We start from the raw sequence: 16,600 nt of genomic DNA on the forward strand, positions 1-16,600 counted from the left end.
GGTGATAATTGATAAAATATTTTTTTTATTTTTCAGGATAATGTATTTGTTTTAAATGATAATGTAATGTATGAAAGTATGTATGGTCATGAAGTTAGGTCATGAGAGAAGGGAGATGGGTCATGGCCAATGGGTGGCATCCATTACATTTCATGTGTATATCGTAGGACTATTATCTTATCCCTTTGTTTATTTTTGGAATTTACTTTTGGTCGTTCTAGGGCACCAACGCCAATATTCCAAGAACTTGCTATAAGTGGGAAGACACGTGTCGGTGTGAAGTGGTGCCACGTCATCAGAGTGGGCGGCGCCAGGTTGGATGACCTAAATTAATTACATTTGCATCTCCGCCCGCCGCACGAATTATTATTATTCACTCATTCGCAGCAGCACTTTCTTCTTTTTTTTTTTTTTTTGGTAAATTGAAAAATATAAATTGGACCGAATCCAAATCATTACGGGTCCGGGCCGGGCCGGGAGTAGGTTATGCTCTTTGTTTTTGGCCACTTGCAGATTTCGACTTGGAAACACGTAGCGAGTGTTGAACCTCAACAACCATATGGCGGAGCGGAAAAGATCATCATGATCAAAAGGCGATACTGGAATCGAGGATATGGTGAGTTATTGGAATATTTCAGTGCATTCCTCTCCACTCTTTTAGTTGAATTTGCTTTATGCGATCGCCAGTGGTGTGATTTGATAGCCTGAATCTCGTTTTTCGGATGTTCATGAGAGAACACGCCTGCTGCTTCTTTGATTGATTTTCATTTTTGCTTGATTCTGATAAGGTATAACGAGTTCATATTGTGATGTATTATCGCCTGTGCATTTTTCTTCCGATAGATTTCTCTAAATAATCGTGAAGCCCATAACAGGTATTTGTATATGCATCAAATTCAAATTATTGAGGACGATAGAGCACGCCAAATAAGTAATGCAAGTTTCGGATATTAACAGTCTCCGTGAAAGAACAGAACACATCGAATGCATTATAGACAACAAGCAGTATTGAAGCAATCTACTTAAAAGTAATAGGCAAACTGATAATTGCCCCCTGCGCCATAATACATGATAATGAAATTTGTCTTAAAAAAGCATAGATATAGCTATTAGCTACGGATGCCATTGTTGTTAGATCATAAAACATGGACAAAGCTAAAAATCCTTGAAGATAATGGAGCATCCTGTAGCTCAGATTGACTTGATATGAACCTCCTGAGGGAGAAGATGATACTTGATGTTGAGATTTTCGAAGATCTTCTTCAATTCCAAGAGCAGTTCTGTTATTCTGGTGTTCCTGTCTGCATAGTTTTGATGGTTGATAGTGTGTTGAACACATAAAGCCATCTTTAGTTTATCCAGATTTTCAATCTCCTTCACTATAACTGAATGCTTAGGATTCCAATATTTTGGCTTACTCTCAATGTACCTATATTCAAGAAGAAACTTTGTTGTCATTCATTTGGACAAGGTGTACATAAAAAAAATGCAATAGTTTGAGATTCATACGTTTGTATAGCTTTCTTGAGTGCAATTATCGTATCCATTGGTGTTGAGGCATCTATATTGAAATTGACTGAATCTCCCATTTCTGGGCTTCTGTAGAAGTTGCTGATTGGCTTTAAGATCAATACTGAATTAGGATAGTAGATTTTCTCGTTGTCATATCGAAGGAATACTGTCGACAGTATGTTCATCTCTTCCACTATTAGCTGGTAAAACAACAACCAAGGTGATCACAATAAAAAATTGCTGAAATTATGAACTTGCTGACTCTATGATATGATGTGATGATAATCAGGAGGGGTTACCTGGACGCCGTCAATCACACAACGATCTCCTATGTCGAAAGGATGCATCACGAAGACAAAGACAATGGACTCAAACACAGTCTTGCACATGTTCTGGAATGTGAATCCCAGGAGAAGCAACTGAGTAAGGATGAAGGCTATAATTTTGGTGGAAGCAACTCCCATGACCATGAGCGTTTCTACTACAATGATCACACTGACAATGGCACTGGCTAGTTTGTGAAGCTGCTGCACTGCTGTCTTTGTGTCGTTTAAGGAATGCGCTAAGGATTTTCGCTCGTAATAAGCTCGAACCTACGATTCACCAGAGTTACAAGGCTATTCAATCTGTCATCAGATGACTCAAGACACTTTGGAATCAATAAACACTTACCACCCAATTTCTGAAAACGGATTTGGTGATCTTTCCGGTCTCCAGAGCACCCTCAAAGAGCGGAAATATTGTATGAATCTCCACTCTCTTCAAGAATCTCATCAGATCTTCTTCCTCAATGTACCTACAGAGCAGAGCCAGCAAAAGTAAGTTTCCATTTTTCATGTACATTTGTAAAGGAACCCCAAATTTGCTTTTCTATTAATTTCATTCCAAGTTCTGTACCAAACATATTAAGCATTTTAGTTAATTGTCTTTCATCTATTGCTGCAGATGAATTAACTCAAAGCTCCAACAAAATTTGAGGCATCGAGGGGGAAGCTTCTGTGAGTAAAATTGTAGTAGCATTAATTTCTACAGCTCTAGTGGCATTTAGACACGTGTGTCAATGTGGTAATGGATTCCTTTGTGAGAAATTAAAATTATATGGACCATATATAATGTGCATGTATGAAGCTAGTGGCTATCTTGTCTTTCTAATCGAGGAAATTTTCAGGGGACAAACGTAGTACGACAAGGTGGTGGGTTGACTCATCAGGTGTTTCTTGACGTCATGTTCATATCAGCGAATAGTCAATGCTTTTATTCTTATTGTGTAGGGTGGCTTTTATGACTTTAAGTGACCTGTACGGAACAGGAATAATTACGCACGATGTGTAATGAAACAGCATGTAGTGGGTGGGACAAAGTGCGCATGCAGAAATTTATGAAATGAGGTTTATATGGAATGTATGTTCAATTGGGAGCTGTGGGTATACCTTAATTATACTCTAAAGTGACTGGTGCAATCATTGTGTTTTCTTGATTTATTAGTAAAATGAATAGTGCCGGCATTATTAACCTAGCATCCTATGTAAACTTAAATAATGACATGTCTGTATGCATGCATATATTAGATTATAATTATAATAAATAATTAATGCAATAATAATAATAATAATAATAATAATAATTACTTGGCGCCTGGTTTGGCCACGTTCTTGAAGATCCTCTTGGCGCAGTTCCTGGCTTCCCATTCGCTACTGATTTCCGACTCCTCCGTCCGGCCAAATTCGTCCACCGTCCTTGAGATCGTCGTCAAGCCGAACGATCTCACGTAGCTCACAAGTCGCTTCACCGTCCACGCCGACGCCGTGCTCTGCATGCTCAGCTTCCTCAGTTTCTCGATGTCGATTTTGCGCGTCGCCGATCGCTTTGACAAGGATAAAACCCTAGATTGCCTCAACTTCGCCGGGAGCGATTTCGATGCCCCTAGGTTCCGCGAGTGCGCCTCCTCGTACGCCGCGTCGTCCATCGGCGGACCTGACAGTGTCTCGAGGACGTAGTGGTGGAACACGCTCTCCTTCATCCGGTCGAAGTATGTCGCGACGTGGAAAGAGGATGCCAGGACTTTGACGAGCACGATTTTGATCAGCCAGATTGTTGCGCCGATTTGGACCGCAATTAGGGCGTGGAACACCTTCCTGATCAAGGAGTTGTTCTTGTGGAGTTTGGCGTTGAAGATGAAGATCCAGGCGACGAGGACGAGCCCTAGCCACACGCAGTTCTGGATGCTCTTGCGGAGGCCATAGACGAAGTACAGAACCTTCTCTCGGAGCATGAAGTTTCGTTCGATGACGAAAGTAGCGATTTTAATGATCCAGCCCGAGACGAGCCGGCCGCTGAAAATCACGAGGATCATGAGACACCATCGCCATAGCTGGAGTCCACACTTGAGCTGGTGCTTCAGCGACGAAATCGTCATCGAGCAGATCAAGCTTGTGGTAATCATCAGAAATAGGATCCACTCGATCAAAATCCTCCACCGGATTCTGGTACCTTTTTTCTTCCCGCGTTTCTCATTCTCGTCGTAGTCCCCAAATTCCTCCTCATCCTCACTTTTCTCATCTTCATCTTCGCTACTGCAGGGGACGCTTTCGATTTCATTGGATTCAGGCACGGATTTGTGGTTAGCAGCAGCTGGAAGGGAGAACTCCACGAACCGAGACTTTGGTTTCGAGAAGCTCAAACGACGTAGCCTCGAGACATTTGAAGAAGGCTGCTTATTGGTTTGATCTTGTGATGATTCAAGTGAGCTATGTGTTTTGTGGTTTTGTATATCATCCATGAACACAATGACATGATCAATGGCCATATCCATCTCCTTCCTAACCTACCATGCTGCTTGTTTCTACACTGGCTTAATTTTCTTACTCCTCACAGATACCTACAAATGCTACAGCAAGCTCGCATGGCATATATAGAAGAGCACTACAGGCAGGGCAAAAATGGAAGATCAGATTGGATCAATATCATCCAGAATTAGTGTACTGCATGCAGCACAGGCACAAAACACAGTACCAGTGATTAAGATTTAAGCCTAGTGGGCTACAGTAGCAAGCACGTGGATCAAAACTCAATGGACAATGGAAAGAGGTAAAAAGTGAAAAAGCTTTTGTGGGGTTCGACAATTGTTTTCAAAGCTTCAGAGTCAATGATGGAGGAAAGAAAGCCTAACAGCAGTTTCAGTAGTGCGCAGGTGATAATCGACATCCATTCATCATCACTATCATTCCTTGATCACCTGTTTAACATGAAATTTCTGATACTTATGTTTCTTGGCTGGTAGTATAGATCAATTTGTTTTTCCACCAATTCTTATACCTGAAACCCCAATCTTTTATGCAACATATAATAGTTCCATTGAGATGTGTACACCTTCACTTCTTTCTACTGCTTGTAGTATTCATATATAATGAATAATATTGCCAAGAATTACTTCAACGAAAACTGATGGCATCTGACTTTCTTCTCAATATCATCTAGAATTTTGCTTGGAGGATGAATACCACAGTTTCCTCTGGCAGATCAACAGCTTCTCTGTCTCCACGCCGAACTCCGTGTCTTCCTTTCGGCAACTCCATCTTGTCCCCTTCGCAATGGTTGCAACCGCGTCCACAAAGTAGCTGGATTCCCGGATGATTGCGTACCCATTAGGCCTGAGAATACGGTCCATCTCCAGCACAATATGCTTCATTTCACACCTGCAGGGAGAAGTTCAAGTGAGAACTGAAGCAAGACAACATAGTGTTGAAGTGATGGCTACAATGAAGCTGCTGCTGCTGCCTACCGGTGGCTTTCAGCTGTGAAAAGCCCGTCAAGATGGAGGAGATCGTATGTTCGAGGATATGTCGAGAAAGCCTCACACCTAGCAAGATTATATACACATCGGTCATCACACAATCAAAATGGTAATGAAATATACAATGGTTTCCATCTTATGAGTTTCGTTTGATGTTTTGATGCTTCTTACCAATCCTGAAAGGTTCCGATGAGCCCTCTATCGTACACCACAGCAAGTGTGTTTGGAGCATATGACGAAACAACATTCATCACCCACAGGGGATCATCGATCAAAGCTGCAGCAAATCCTCCGTACAGAGTGTTCATATCCATGACATTTCTAATCTTATTCGTTCCTAGAGCTGGGAGTACCTTCTTGTAGTGCTTAACCCTCCTCTTCCACTTACTGTCGTCATGCTTGAAAGTTCCAGCATTGCCGTGAGAATAAGCGACACGTTCAGGCGCAGCATGCAGTCGTTCAGGCCATTTCGGGAGAGACTTCAATGCCACTTTTTTAAAACTCGGATTAGGGGGAACAAGACAGGCCCGAATTGGAGTGTACCATCCAGAATCAGGCTCGGCGCCATCATCACATTTTGGGGGATAATTATCCGGGGCCTCGAACTTCTTGTAGCAGGTATTAGAAGAAGATTTTTGCCAAACAGCAATGTCATCTTTCTTATTATACAATTTGAAGCACATTGATGTCAGCAGTTCTTGCAGTTTCTCATAGTTCAATTTCTGCTCTTCAATGGTTGTGTTCCATCCCTTCCACCGATTCTCATAGTTTACAGGAGGGCCCGACAGCACCCAAAACCCCCCCGGCCGGAGAATTCGACTCACCTCTAAAAGGTAAACCCCCCCTGAAAACAAAACAAGTGCACTGATCAAACTAACATAGATTATTACATTGCAGCTACATGATGACGATCATATACGTTGGAGAAAGTCGAAGTTACCGAATTCAGTCCATGGAATGAGGCAGCGCGAGCAGTGCGCGATGTCGAAGGAGTTGGAAGGAAAGGGAAGTCTCTGCGTTGAAATGATGCCAAGAATCGCAGGAATCCCGCGCTCCAGGGCGAATTGAACTTGAGCTTGATGATTATCCCTCGGAGCAAGAGAGACTGTAAGAATCCCTCGATCCAGTAGGTCGCCTCCCCAGCTCGCAACCTAAACAGATATGGAGCAAGAAAATGTTACAGAACATTGCAGCATGAATTGAAGCATGTAAGAAACGTCGACTCACCCCACATCCGGTGTCAATGGCAGTCCTTATCGTGCCATCTTTCATTCCCGGGATCAAATCCTGCATCAGGTCGACGTAATGGCTGACGCCGTCTGGGAACATAGTGCCGCCTCCAGGGAAGATGAACTTGTCCCCTTCTTTCTTCAGCCAATGTTGATTCGACTTCTGTTTGTTGATCCAATCGTAGGGAACGTTCCTGAGCACACAGACAACAAGTCATATGTTGCTGCAACATGTGAAAAACAGAGCTCTGTTTTTTGAAGACAAGAATTCTGTCCATACCTGTACCAACATTCGTCTTTGCTCTTCGGCCATCTGATCGGTTCCTTGTAGCCATCGGGAGGGGGGACTAAGCATTCTTTCTTTTCGAACACCGGAGGGCAGTGGCGCTCCATGTAAGAAAGCCTATGAGCACTGAACTTCTTCCACCTCTGCAGCAATGAAAATAGCGTCGTCGCGTTATTTTTATTACATCGCACAACCTTAAAGCGCGACATAAGTTGCAGAGGATCGATTCGATCACCTTAGGATCGGTGCATGGAGTGTGATCCTGAAACTCCGGTCCGCATTCGGGGAAGTTCACAGCCTTGATTTGCAGGGGTCTTACAATGTTTGGCTTTGAAGTTTCGACAGCTTTCGCATTGTCCCGAGCTACATATTTGTCCTTCTCAGAACAAAAGATTGCACCAAGATAGAAAGAGAATCCACACAAGACAAAGAACATTATGGCCATAGGTATTCCTCTGGAACTCTTATCCACTTGCAAGAAAGTTTTGCCATTGTTCTTCATCATGCTGACCTTCCCCTAAAAAGCTGCAAGAAATGAATACGAAATCAAGATTCTAGTATTTTTACCAATCAACACTGATATGGGAAAATAATTCTAGCAATCAAGAACTTGTTGCTGTGTGTGTGTCCCCATGCCCTTAAATTATCACATGATATATCATTATTGGGACCAACTGTTAATGAAGTTCAGCAGTCTTGATAGAGGGCCCTCCCTCCAACACAACACAATGTAAGGAAATATGAAAAACCAACTGAAACAGCAGTTCAAGAACAGTATACTATGCAAATTACAAAACCCAAAATCTAAAAAAGAAAATAACTTCAATAAAAACAAACCCTTCAAGAAATGAGATGTCAAGATTTGATGACCCACATTAATTCGAATGCAAGAAATGGATTAAAAAATAGAGGGCAAGGGCCAAGTAAGTACCTTGAGCAGAGATACGCAGTTGGAGTGCAAACTAAGCATCCATCCAAAGGAATGTCTAGATTGAAGAACTCGAGAAAAGTAGTTATCAGTAGTACATTAATGAAGTCTCGATTTTTTCAAAGATCCCAAACAAGACCCACAGAGATGAGATAGATGTTGAGGCAACCTGCAACTCAACAGAAGACAGAAGAGTGAGAGTCCCTCTGCAAACACAGACACATTCTCTGAACACAGTGCATGAATTGAAAGAGAGAGAGAGAGAGAGAGAGGGAACCCTACCAAAAGATGAGTATGAATGAAGATAACCTAACCCCTCTGCCTAAATGCCCCACATTTGCTTCAACATTTCACTTCTTATAACTGCCCTGCCCTATCCTCTCGTGCATTCTTGATAGTTGTCTTCTTGTGGGCTAAGGCTAAATTTCACGGCGGGAATTTCGATTTGGTGAAGATGACGATTTGAGAATTTTACCAATCTTTTCCAAGAATAGGTAAATGAGTGAAATCAGCTAGGGTTGGTTTCTGTTGGATTCCCCAAAATGTTAAGAGGAACAGAAAGGGCCTGCAGGGACTTTGGGATTCCTCGTTTAGGCTTCCATTCTCTTTCCCAATTTTAACTTCAAACATTTGTGAAATCGATGGAGATTTCTTCTTTGTTTTTTTCACTGTTGAGAATTGCAGACAGAGGGAGTAGTCGGCCCAGTCAAAACTCGCCACGTGCCTGTTCGTCATTCGCACGTGAAGACAGGTCTGTACAGTCGCCTAAGTCAAACGCTAGGGAAATCTAGGCCGTTGATTTAACCACCATCGCCATTGGCTAACGGTCTGGATTGACCTGGGACTAATGCATGTCTATACAGTTATACAGTCATTACTGATTCCTAAACGAAACAAACAACAAATTAAACGAATTTAATTTTATTGGCAAACGGCTTTGACGGTGCTACACCTGAATATTTAAATGCAGCGTACAATTTAATAATTATATTTCCTTACAATTTCACGTGGCTTTTAATTTCATTTGATTCATGAAGCTCTGACACTACCCATTATTCTATCTTTTCTTCAATTTATGAAAGAAAGAAATATATTATAAATATAGGATGGAAGTCAATGAAATTAAATAAAGATTCATTCTGTTGACTGTTTACATGCTTTCTTATATATTGGAAACTTATAATCATTCTGTTTTAGGGGGAAAAAATAAAATTGTCCAACACTAAATTTGCAAAGTTGTCATAAATAAAACAATTAGAGTTGAGATCTACATAAAAAAAAATCCTGTCACGAGCTGATCGGTTAATATTTTAATAATCTGGAACAAATTAAAGTTAGACAAAACGGGAAATACATTTATTCAATTTGTAATATATAAATACATAAAAGCCCAACATGGTTTTGTTTCAGCCCAATTTCTTTATTCAATATCTTCACTAAGCCCAATTTCATGCGGTTTGGTATGCACGCGTGCGACACGTGTTGTTTATGGCAACGGTCAGAATTTACAACAAAAAGACTATTTACTTAGTGGGCCGGGCCTCTAAAATCATAAGTAAAAACTTGTTGGGCCGTGATCCAATTACTTAGTGACAAGGAGTGACGCAATGGAATAATCGTAAAAGTAAGCCCATACAATACAAGGAAAGTCGTGTTTCTTTTATATCCTTCTGTTACGTATTAAAACACGCTATCCTTATATTAGTTTGCATGAAGCGTGTATCCATCAAGAATTGTTGTTATCATTATTACACAAACAAGTGCAATTGTAATTATATCGAAAGCAACAGCATATTGAATTCAGACCCTTGCACTAAAAATCAATAGATAAATAACCTATTCCGTAAGGAATTACCTAATGGCGGCGTAGGAATACACTCGGGACCGTAAAGTCATATGTTTAAATCTCCGACGCTTTCAAATTTTGTTTGTCAACATAGTTCGCTTAGTGTGAGCCAGACTTAATTTGCTGGCTATTATATTCGGCTAGAGATTTATCCAATGCGTAATAACAGCTGTGAATTCTCATAACTTGGGGTGAAGGCAATGAATACATACTATTATTTGTAGTAAATAATTTTTGGTAGCAACACTAATCCTTTCTAACCTAAATCAAGATTTGTGGCATAACTTGCAGGACAAATTCAATCAAACCATGCTCTGTTGTTTTTTCCCTTTTCAGGAATTGTTTCATAGTGTGACCATGAAACCAATTGTGTGTAACATCTTCTAAAGAATCTATCTGTTACCAATTTTGATGCTTTTGGGGATATGCTGCTCAGCTCAGCTGTCTTATTTTCCACATGCTGTCATACATATACATATACACATATATATATATATATGTCTTCTTCTCCATGTTAAGACAATGCTAAGCTGCTCTTTGCTAGCATTTTGTTTACTACTGGTGATGGGGAACTGTCTTAAGAACAGCACTGCTTCGAGGAACAAGCCGTTGCCTATCGACACCATTTTCATGCTCCCCTCTCCGTTGCCTGCTTGGCCATCCGGTTTGTACAACTTCATCATATTGTCTATTATCTCATCCCCGACTAAATTATGCTATGTCGAAAATCCAGGTAGTGACTTCGCCAGAGGAGTGGTTGATCTTGGAGGGCTTCAAATTCGAAAGGTAGCATCTTTCCAGAAAATTTGGACAGTTTATGAGGGTGGACCAGACAACCTCGGCGCAACCATCTTTGAACCTGAACCTTCATCCATTCCAGATGGATTCTCCATGCTCGGTAGCTACGCCCAACCCAACAACCGCCCACAATTCGGTTGGGTTTTGGTGGGAAAAACTGATGCCGGCGATCAATCAGGCGACATTCTAAAGCAGCCAATAGATTACACTCTTGTTTGGAACTACAGCAATACTAAATGCCTCAAAACCAATAGCTCCACAGACACCGCCTACTTTTGGCTCCCGACTCCACCCGATGGCTACAAATCCATAGGCTATATCATCACAACATCACCAGACAAGCCATCCCTAGACAAGATTCGATGCATTCGCTCAGACTTTACAGACGAATTAGAAACAGATTCATGGATATGGGCACAAGGCAAGGATCAAGAAAGCGTTGATGGACTGAATATATACAGTTCAAGACCAAAGAATCGAGGGGCCAATGCACTATCTGTTGCTGCAGGCACATTCATCCTCCAAAATGGTAACAACTCTTCCCAATTACCTTTATCCTGCTTACAGAACAAGAACTTAACCTCAACCACCATGCCTAACCTAAGCCAAATCAAAGCACTCTTCCAAACATACTCTCCATACATTTACTTCCACCCTAAAGAGAACTACCTTCCCTCCTCAGTCAATTGGTACTTCAGCAATGGCGCTCTACTGTACAAGAAAGGGGAAGAGTCCAATCCAACTGCTATAGAGCAGGACGGCTCAAACCTCCCACAAGGAGGAGCAAATGATGGTCTCTATTGGCTAGACCTACCAATTGATGAACAAGCAAAGGAAAAAGTAAAGAGAGGAGACCTGAAGAGTGCAGAGGTTTATCTTCACGCCAAATCAATGCTTGGAGGAACCTTCACCGACATCCAGGTGTGGACATTTTACCCATTCAATGGACCTGCAACAGCAAAATTAGGGTTAATCGAGGAAATACCATTGGGGAAAATCGGCGAACACGTGGGGGACTGGGAGCACTTTACCTTGAGAATCAGCAATTTCGACGGCATTCTCGATAGGGTATACTTCGCACAGCACAGCGGAGGCCAGTGGATGGATTCCTGCTCCATCGAATTCCAGAATGGCAACAAATTCGTGATGTATTCATCGTTGAATGGGCACGCGAGCTATCCGAAGGCAGGGGTAGTTCTGCAGGGGACGGGAGCTGTCGGGATAAGGAACGATACGGCCAAAAGTGATATGGTGGTGGATTGTGGGGCGGCGTTTTCGGTAGTAGCGGCGGAGACGGTGGAGGAGCCGCCGTGGTTGAACTATTTCCGGGAATGGGGGCCGGCGAGAAGCTACAAGATTGCGGAAGAAGTAGAAAAAGTGAAGAAACTGTTGCCGGGAAAACTGAAATCTGCCTTTGAGAAATTGGTGAATTCATTGCCCAAAGAGGTGTACGGACAAGTTGGGCCCACTGGGCCCAAACTCAAAGAGAATTGGGCCGGTGACGAAAAATAAGTAAATAAATCATTTAAAGTGTGTAATACGTATCACAAGTAGCAGACAGCTTGTATAAATATAAAAGTTCGAAATATATATATTTATTCCACATTCACAGCGAGAAGAAGATTACAGAGAGCATCAACCGTAACTGCCGATTTGTTAAGCTATCATTTCAGGTGATGGGTTTGAAGGTAATGGCGATAATTTCTGCGTATAATCTACCTTATTTAATCATTCTTCGTCTATGTTCGTAAATCTTACCGAATCTTTTGTAGTTTCGCATGCGATGCGAATGCTTCTTCATGCACAATTTTGATCTGAGTGCATGTATTTGACCATTTGTAATATTACTATTGTTCGTGGGATTTGACATTGTCAGATTGATTTTGTACGGTTTTGGTGGAAAGGATCGATGGAATAGGAAAATTCGAAGTCTATTGTTTGATCTGTTGCTTGTGTAGTTTGATCTGTTGCTTGTGTACATACAGATTCGTCCAATCCGACATTGCTATTTGGTTCTACCCTGATAGATCTGCAATATATACACATACTTGTGTGCGATTGCGTTTCTTCGTATTTCAATACAATAACAATATCTCTTGGCAGGATCATGCTCTTATTCCTTCATTTCCCTTCTATTACTGAATTGATACCATGAATTTTTGCATCGGTGCAGGAGGAATTCGAGGAGTATGCTGCAAAGGCGAAGACCTTGCCTGAAAACACTTCCAATGAAAATATGCTAATTCTGTATGGGCTTTACAAGCAAGCCACTGTTGGAAATGTCACTACTTGTAAGTGCATATATATAATTGTGTATGTTGTATGCATATATGTATTGTATTACAAGCTTTGTGTTGAATTTCAGCTCGTCCGGGAATGCTGAACATGAAAGATAGGGCTAAGTGGGATGCATGGAAGGCCAATGAAGGTTCATACATGATGTTTGATTTCACTAGTTAAACCCAATCTCTACATATGCTAACATTCATGTATTTCCAATTGTTGCAGGGAAATCTTCTGAGGCAGCAATGGCAGACTACATCACAAAGGTAAAGCAGTTGCTTGAAGAAGCTTCGATGAGTTGATTGTCTTGTTCAAATGCTCGTTTCGTTTCAATTGTTTGTGTTTTTCCAATACTCTTGATTGAATTAGTTTAATGTTGGGTAGTAATGCAGTATGAAATCACACTGCAGAAACAATAACAATATGCTTCTAATAAACATCTTGGTGAGCATGAAAAATTCTGTTGATGATCAACATTTGTCCATCTGCTGCTTCTACTAATTATCTTGGATCTGATTGAATCATTCACTGTTTCGTCTAAGAAATGTAGCTAAGATTGAACAAAGGGAAACCTAGACGACACATAATACTGATCCCTTGCACGGGATGCGCCATCTTTGGCCAGACTTCCCTCCAGGTCTCCGATAATTCTCGCCAGCCATATCTCTAAACTTCTCTGGATTTCTTTCAAGTTGTTTCTTGCAGAGTCTAGAAGTCTTTTAGTGCCCGGTTTCGCCTCAGCCTGTAATGCCATCATCTTATCATTAACTTCTGATGCACGCTGCTGCAGCCGGAATGCCTCGAGCAAGAACTCAGTTTGTCGTTGCATTTGAAACTCCGAGCTGACAGTGGCCTCATTCGAATCGCTTACCTTCTGCAGTAAACATGAGGTTAGTATTTGATTATGGAAATGGGGTTTTAAGCTATAAGTTTTCGTTACCATTCGATCGCAGAGGTTGCCTATCTTCCCTGCCAATCCCTGATATCTCTTGGCCTGTTTATGCATTTGCAATTGAACCTCGGATAGCTCCTCCGAATCCCCGAATCTTTCGAGATTCAGCAGCTCTTGCTCCAGCTTTGTTAGTTTAGACAAAACTCCATTAGAGACACCATCATCTTGCCAAGGGGATTCCCTTCTGAAACAACAAAATTATTACAGCCATAGATATAATATAGCATCATAGTTTTCTTGAAATTTCTTACAGTGACAGAGCAGTAGCATTACCTAGATACAAAATGCTTTAAATGTGAAATGGATTCATGGTGTTGTTGAGACGGCAAATCCTGGATGGATAAGAGACAATTGGACATGAAGAAGAAACTGTCGGATAATCAAACTTGACAGGAGACACGATACATCACATGGCCTTAAACAGATTAGTCTTATTCTCAAATTTGAAGGCATTATTTGCTTTGGCTTGTCTTCAGAGGTCAGATCCCATCAAAGAAACCAAACATTCAGGAAGAAGACAAACCAGGATATGTACAGATGATAAGAAAAGTTGAATCAGAATATCGAAAAACAAAAACCCAATCAAGAAAGCAAAACAAGTGCAGCCAAAACATACTTGTTAAGGTGATTGATGGCTGCTGACACCTCTGCATATGTTGCAACTACTCTTATGCTTAAAGATATTGATTTCATGATTTTACACAACATAACTTAACCCATCTACATATATATCTATACAGGAAAAAGAAAAAAAAAAATTATTACATCCTGACACCATCTATCAAAGAATTCCCTCACCACCAAGGAATCCATTCATCCGTTAGACAGTATACCTATATGAACTAATTTAATAATACAAAAAATAGAAGAACTAAATGAACAAAACCCATGATAACAAATGTAAAAGAAAGATGAATTTAAAAATTTTTAGTCCCAAAAGTACCACCTACCTGCCAAGACTGGGCTTTAGCAGACCATAAGTTTGAAGCAGAAGCAGAAGCAGAATTCAAGAAGTCATCAGGATCAAAGACAGTTCCAGAAGCAGAAACATCAGGACCATCTTCAACCCTCAATTCATCCATCATTAATCCTGTATTCCCATAACTCCTCATCCTCAATCCAGCAGTACCATTACCATAGCTGCTCATGAAGTTAATCATTTCATCCCTTTCACTAATCTCCCTCTTCAAATCCGCAACATTGGCCCTCAGCTCACCTTCCAGTCTCTCAAAGTCCTCTACTTTACCCTTCAAATATGATATTTCTTGGGCCCCCTCATCGATCTGCTGCAACAGCCTCTTCTCTTCTTGCTGCCAAGAATGCCTATGGCTTGCAAATATCTCTGCCACTCTCGCATTTGCTTTCGAGTCCTCTTTCCTCCTCCATCGAAGCTGCTGGAGCTGCTCCAATGCTTCGGTCAGCTTAAAGGTCAGAGCTTTGTTCCTGCTTTGCAGAGATGACACTAATGGGATCGCATTTTGGGGGAGAAACCCAAGAAACACTGTGAAACTTAGCCCCAAGTATAACGACAAGACCTCCTCCACATATTGCTCATCATGTTTCTCATTTGGGTTTACCTCTTCTTGCCCTTCTTCTTCCTCTTCTTCTTGATGTCGGGCTGCCATGTCTCTCTCTCTCTCTCTCTCTCTATTATGAACTTGGTGTCTTTTCTCGACCCCTTTTTTTAAACTGTGACTGCCTTTTAGGTTTCTGGGTGGAGACCTGTGAAGTGATCTGTTTTTTGTTGGGAGTAAAAGTGATGGAGGGGTGGGTCAGAATGAAAGTGACGCCAAGTTGAGGGAGTAAAGCAAAAATAAAAAAGGTTCTATTTGCAATGTAATGTAATGAAAATGATCGAAACCTTCCACTTGTTTGGCTCGGTTCCATTAATTACTACTATTACAAACTACACCAGTGCAGGCAGGCTGCAGCAGCCTCCTCGTCAGAGGGGTAGTTCAGCCATTAAATAAAAATGGGGATTCACACAATGCCTCCAGTCCCTCCTTCGCTGCAACGAAAATTGCATAAGACAAACTTTTAGTTGGAGTCTGTCTTCTTCCTCTATTACAAGAAGATGTCTGAATTTGTGCTCCACCATTGCAGCCTTCTATCTTGCTGCCAGACTACACTCACAAATATATATATATTATATAGAGATTTTGTTTTGTATTGTTAGTGTCTGCTCTGAATACAGAAGAGAAGAAGAAGAAGAAACGATGAAGTTCTCCTTTTGATGGTGAATTCAAAGATTCGATCCCAGAAACTCTAAACTGCAAAAACACCCTTTGAGAAGAAAGCTGCAGTGGAAAGATCGACGAGATTTGTGCTATAAAAATACATCCACTTGCCATCTCTGTATTTACTTTAAATTTGATTTTAATTTTATATTTAATTAACAGGGAGTACTATTATATAAGAAAAAATCTATGGAGTATTATTATTTTTTTAAATATAAATTAAAAAAAAAAAAAACAAAAAACAAAAGAAAGGCTTTTGTGAAGTGTACACGACGATGTCGACACTGAGGATACGTGGATGCTTTTATTCACAACCAAATTTTTACCTGTACATGTATATAAATGGAATGGAATGAAAGGATCATTCATGCACAAACACAATACAATTCTCAATTTCTCTGTGCCTCTTCATTCATATTAATACTATCCTACTTAATAATATAATATAATATATAAAGGTACACATTATATATATATACACTCACGCAACACACATATATATATATATTTACTTATATATATTATATACAATATATAAAATAGTGGTCAACAGATAATTAATATTTGTATTGGCTAATCTTATAATAATATTACAACACGTTATATTATATATTTTAATTTCAGTAAGGTAATATTTCATATTTTATCTGTTTATTATGACTAACCTTGCCAAACATGAATTTCTCCCTCTCATTGTTTATGGCCAAAATTATATGGCATGGACTCGCGATGTTAA

At 40.6% G+C, this 16,600-nt stretch overlaps 4 protein-coding genes and 1 long non-coding RNA gene across 9 annotated transcripts; 3 read left to right on the forward strand and 2 right to left on the reverse strand.

Moving 5' to 3' along the window:
* Positions 1–296: 296 nt before the first annotated feature.
* LOC127265764 (uncharacterized) lies at positions 297–7,394 on the forward strand. Of its 5 annotated transcripts, none has more exons than XR_007842017.1 (9): positions 297–314; positions 514–616; positions 1,802–2,330; positions 2,458–3,998; positions 4,092–4,254; positions 4,387–4,702; positions 4,990–5,414; positions 5,489–6,138; positions 6,203–7,394. It is a non-coding gene; the product is annotated as an uncharacterized LOC127265764 (long non-coding RNA). The 5 variants fall into 5 exon arrangements; XR_007842019.1 differs by lacking the exon at positions 297–314 and having other exon boundaries at positions 453–616; positions 2,458–2,577; positions 2,681–3,998; XR_007842020.1 differs by lacking the exon at positions 297–314 and having other exon boundaries at positions 453–616; positions 2,458–2,510; positions 2,681–3,998.
* Positions 933–4,469, reverse strand: LOC127265763 (mechanosensitive ion channel protein 10-like). Its single transcript, XM_051295749.1, has 5 exons — positions 3,141–4,469; positions 2,185–2,308; positions 1,812–2,105; positions 1,510–1,712; positions 933–1,429 (listed from the first exon to the last, which is right to left on the reverse strand). The coding sequence occupies exons 1-5, from the start codon at positions 4,322–4,324 to the stop codon at positions 1,192–1,194; spliced, it is 2,043 nt and encodes a 680-aa protein (XP_051151706.1). The 5' UTR covers positions 4,325–4,469; the 3' UTR covers positions 933–1,191.
* Positions 7,395–10,129: 2,735 nt separating the features above from the next.
* Positions 10,130–12,001, forward strand: LOC127265765 (hypothetical protein At1g04090-like). The gene is made up of 2 exons (XM_051295750.1): positions 10,130–10,258; positions 10,328–12,001. The coding sequence occupies exons 1-2, from the start codon at positions 10,159–10,161 to the stop codon at positions 11,902–11,904; spliced, it is 1,677 nt and encodes a 558-aa protein (XP_051151707.1). The 5' UTR covers positions 10,130–10,158; the 3' UTR covers positions 11,905–12,001.
* LOC127265768 (acyl-CoA-binding protein-like) lies at positions 11,949–13,061 on the forward strand. Its single transcript, XM_051295752.1, has 4 exons — positions 11,949–12,080; positions 12,566–12,683; positions 12,758–12,820; positions 12,901–13,061. Exons 1-4 carry the CDS (start codon positions 12,069–12,071, stop codon positions 12,975–12,977), a joined length of 270 nt encoding a protein of 89 aa, XP_051151709.1. The 5' UTR covers positions 11,949–12,068; the 3' UTR covers positions 12,978–13,061.
* A 36-nt stretch (positions 13,062–13,097) lies between these two features.
* LOC127265767 (uncharacterized) lies at positions 13,098–15,694 on the reverse strand. Its single transcript, XM_051295751.1, has 4 exons — positions 14,578–15,694; positions 13,901–13,959; positions 13,616–13,811; positions 13,098–13,549 (listed from the first exon to the last, which is right to left on the reverse strand). Exons 1-4 carry the CDS (start codon positions 15,250–15,252, stop codon positions 13,226–13,228), a joined length of 1,254 nt encoding a protein of 417 aa, XP_051151708.1. The 5' UTR covers positions 15,253–15,694; the 3' UTR covers positions 13,098–13,225.
* Between the last annotated feature and the right edge of the window lie 906 nt (positions 15,695–16,600).

This window comes from Andrographis paniculata, unplaced genomic scaffold (assembly GCF_009805555.1).
Source record: "Andrographis paniculata isolate CXL003 unplaced genomic scaffold, ASM980555v1 Contig73END, whole genome shotgun sequence".
NCBI lineage: Eukaryota > Viridiplantae > Streptophyta > Magnoliopsida > Lamiales > Acanthaceae > Andrographis > Andrographis paniculata.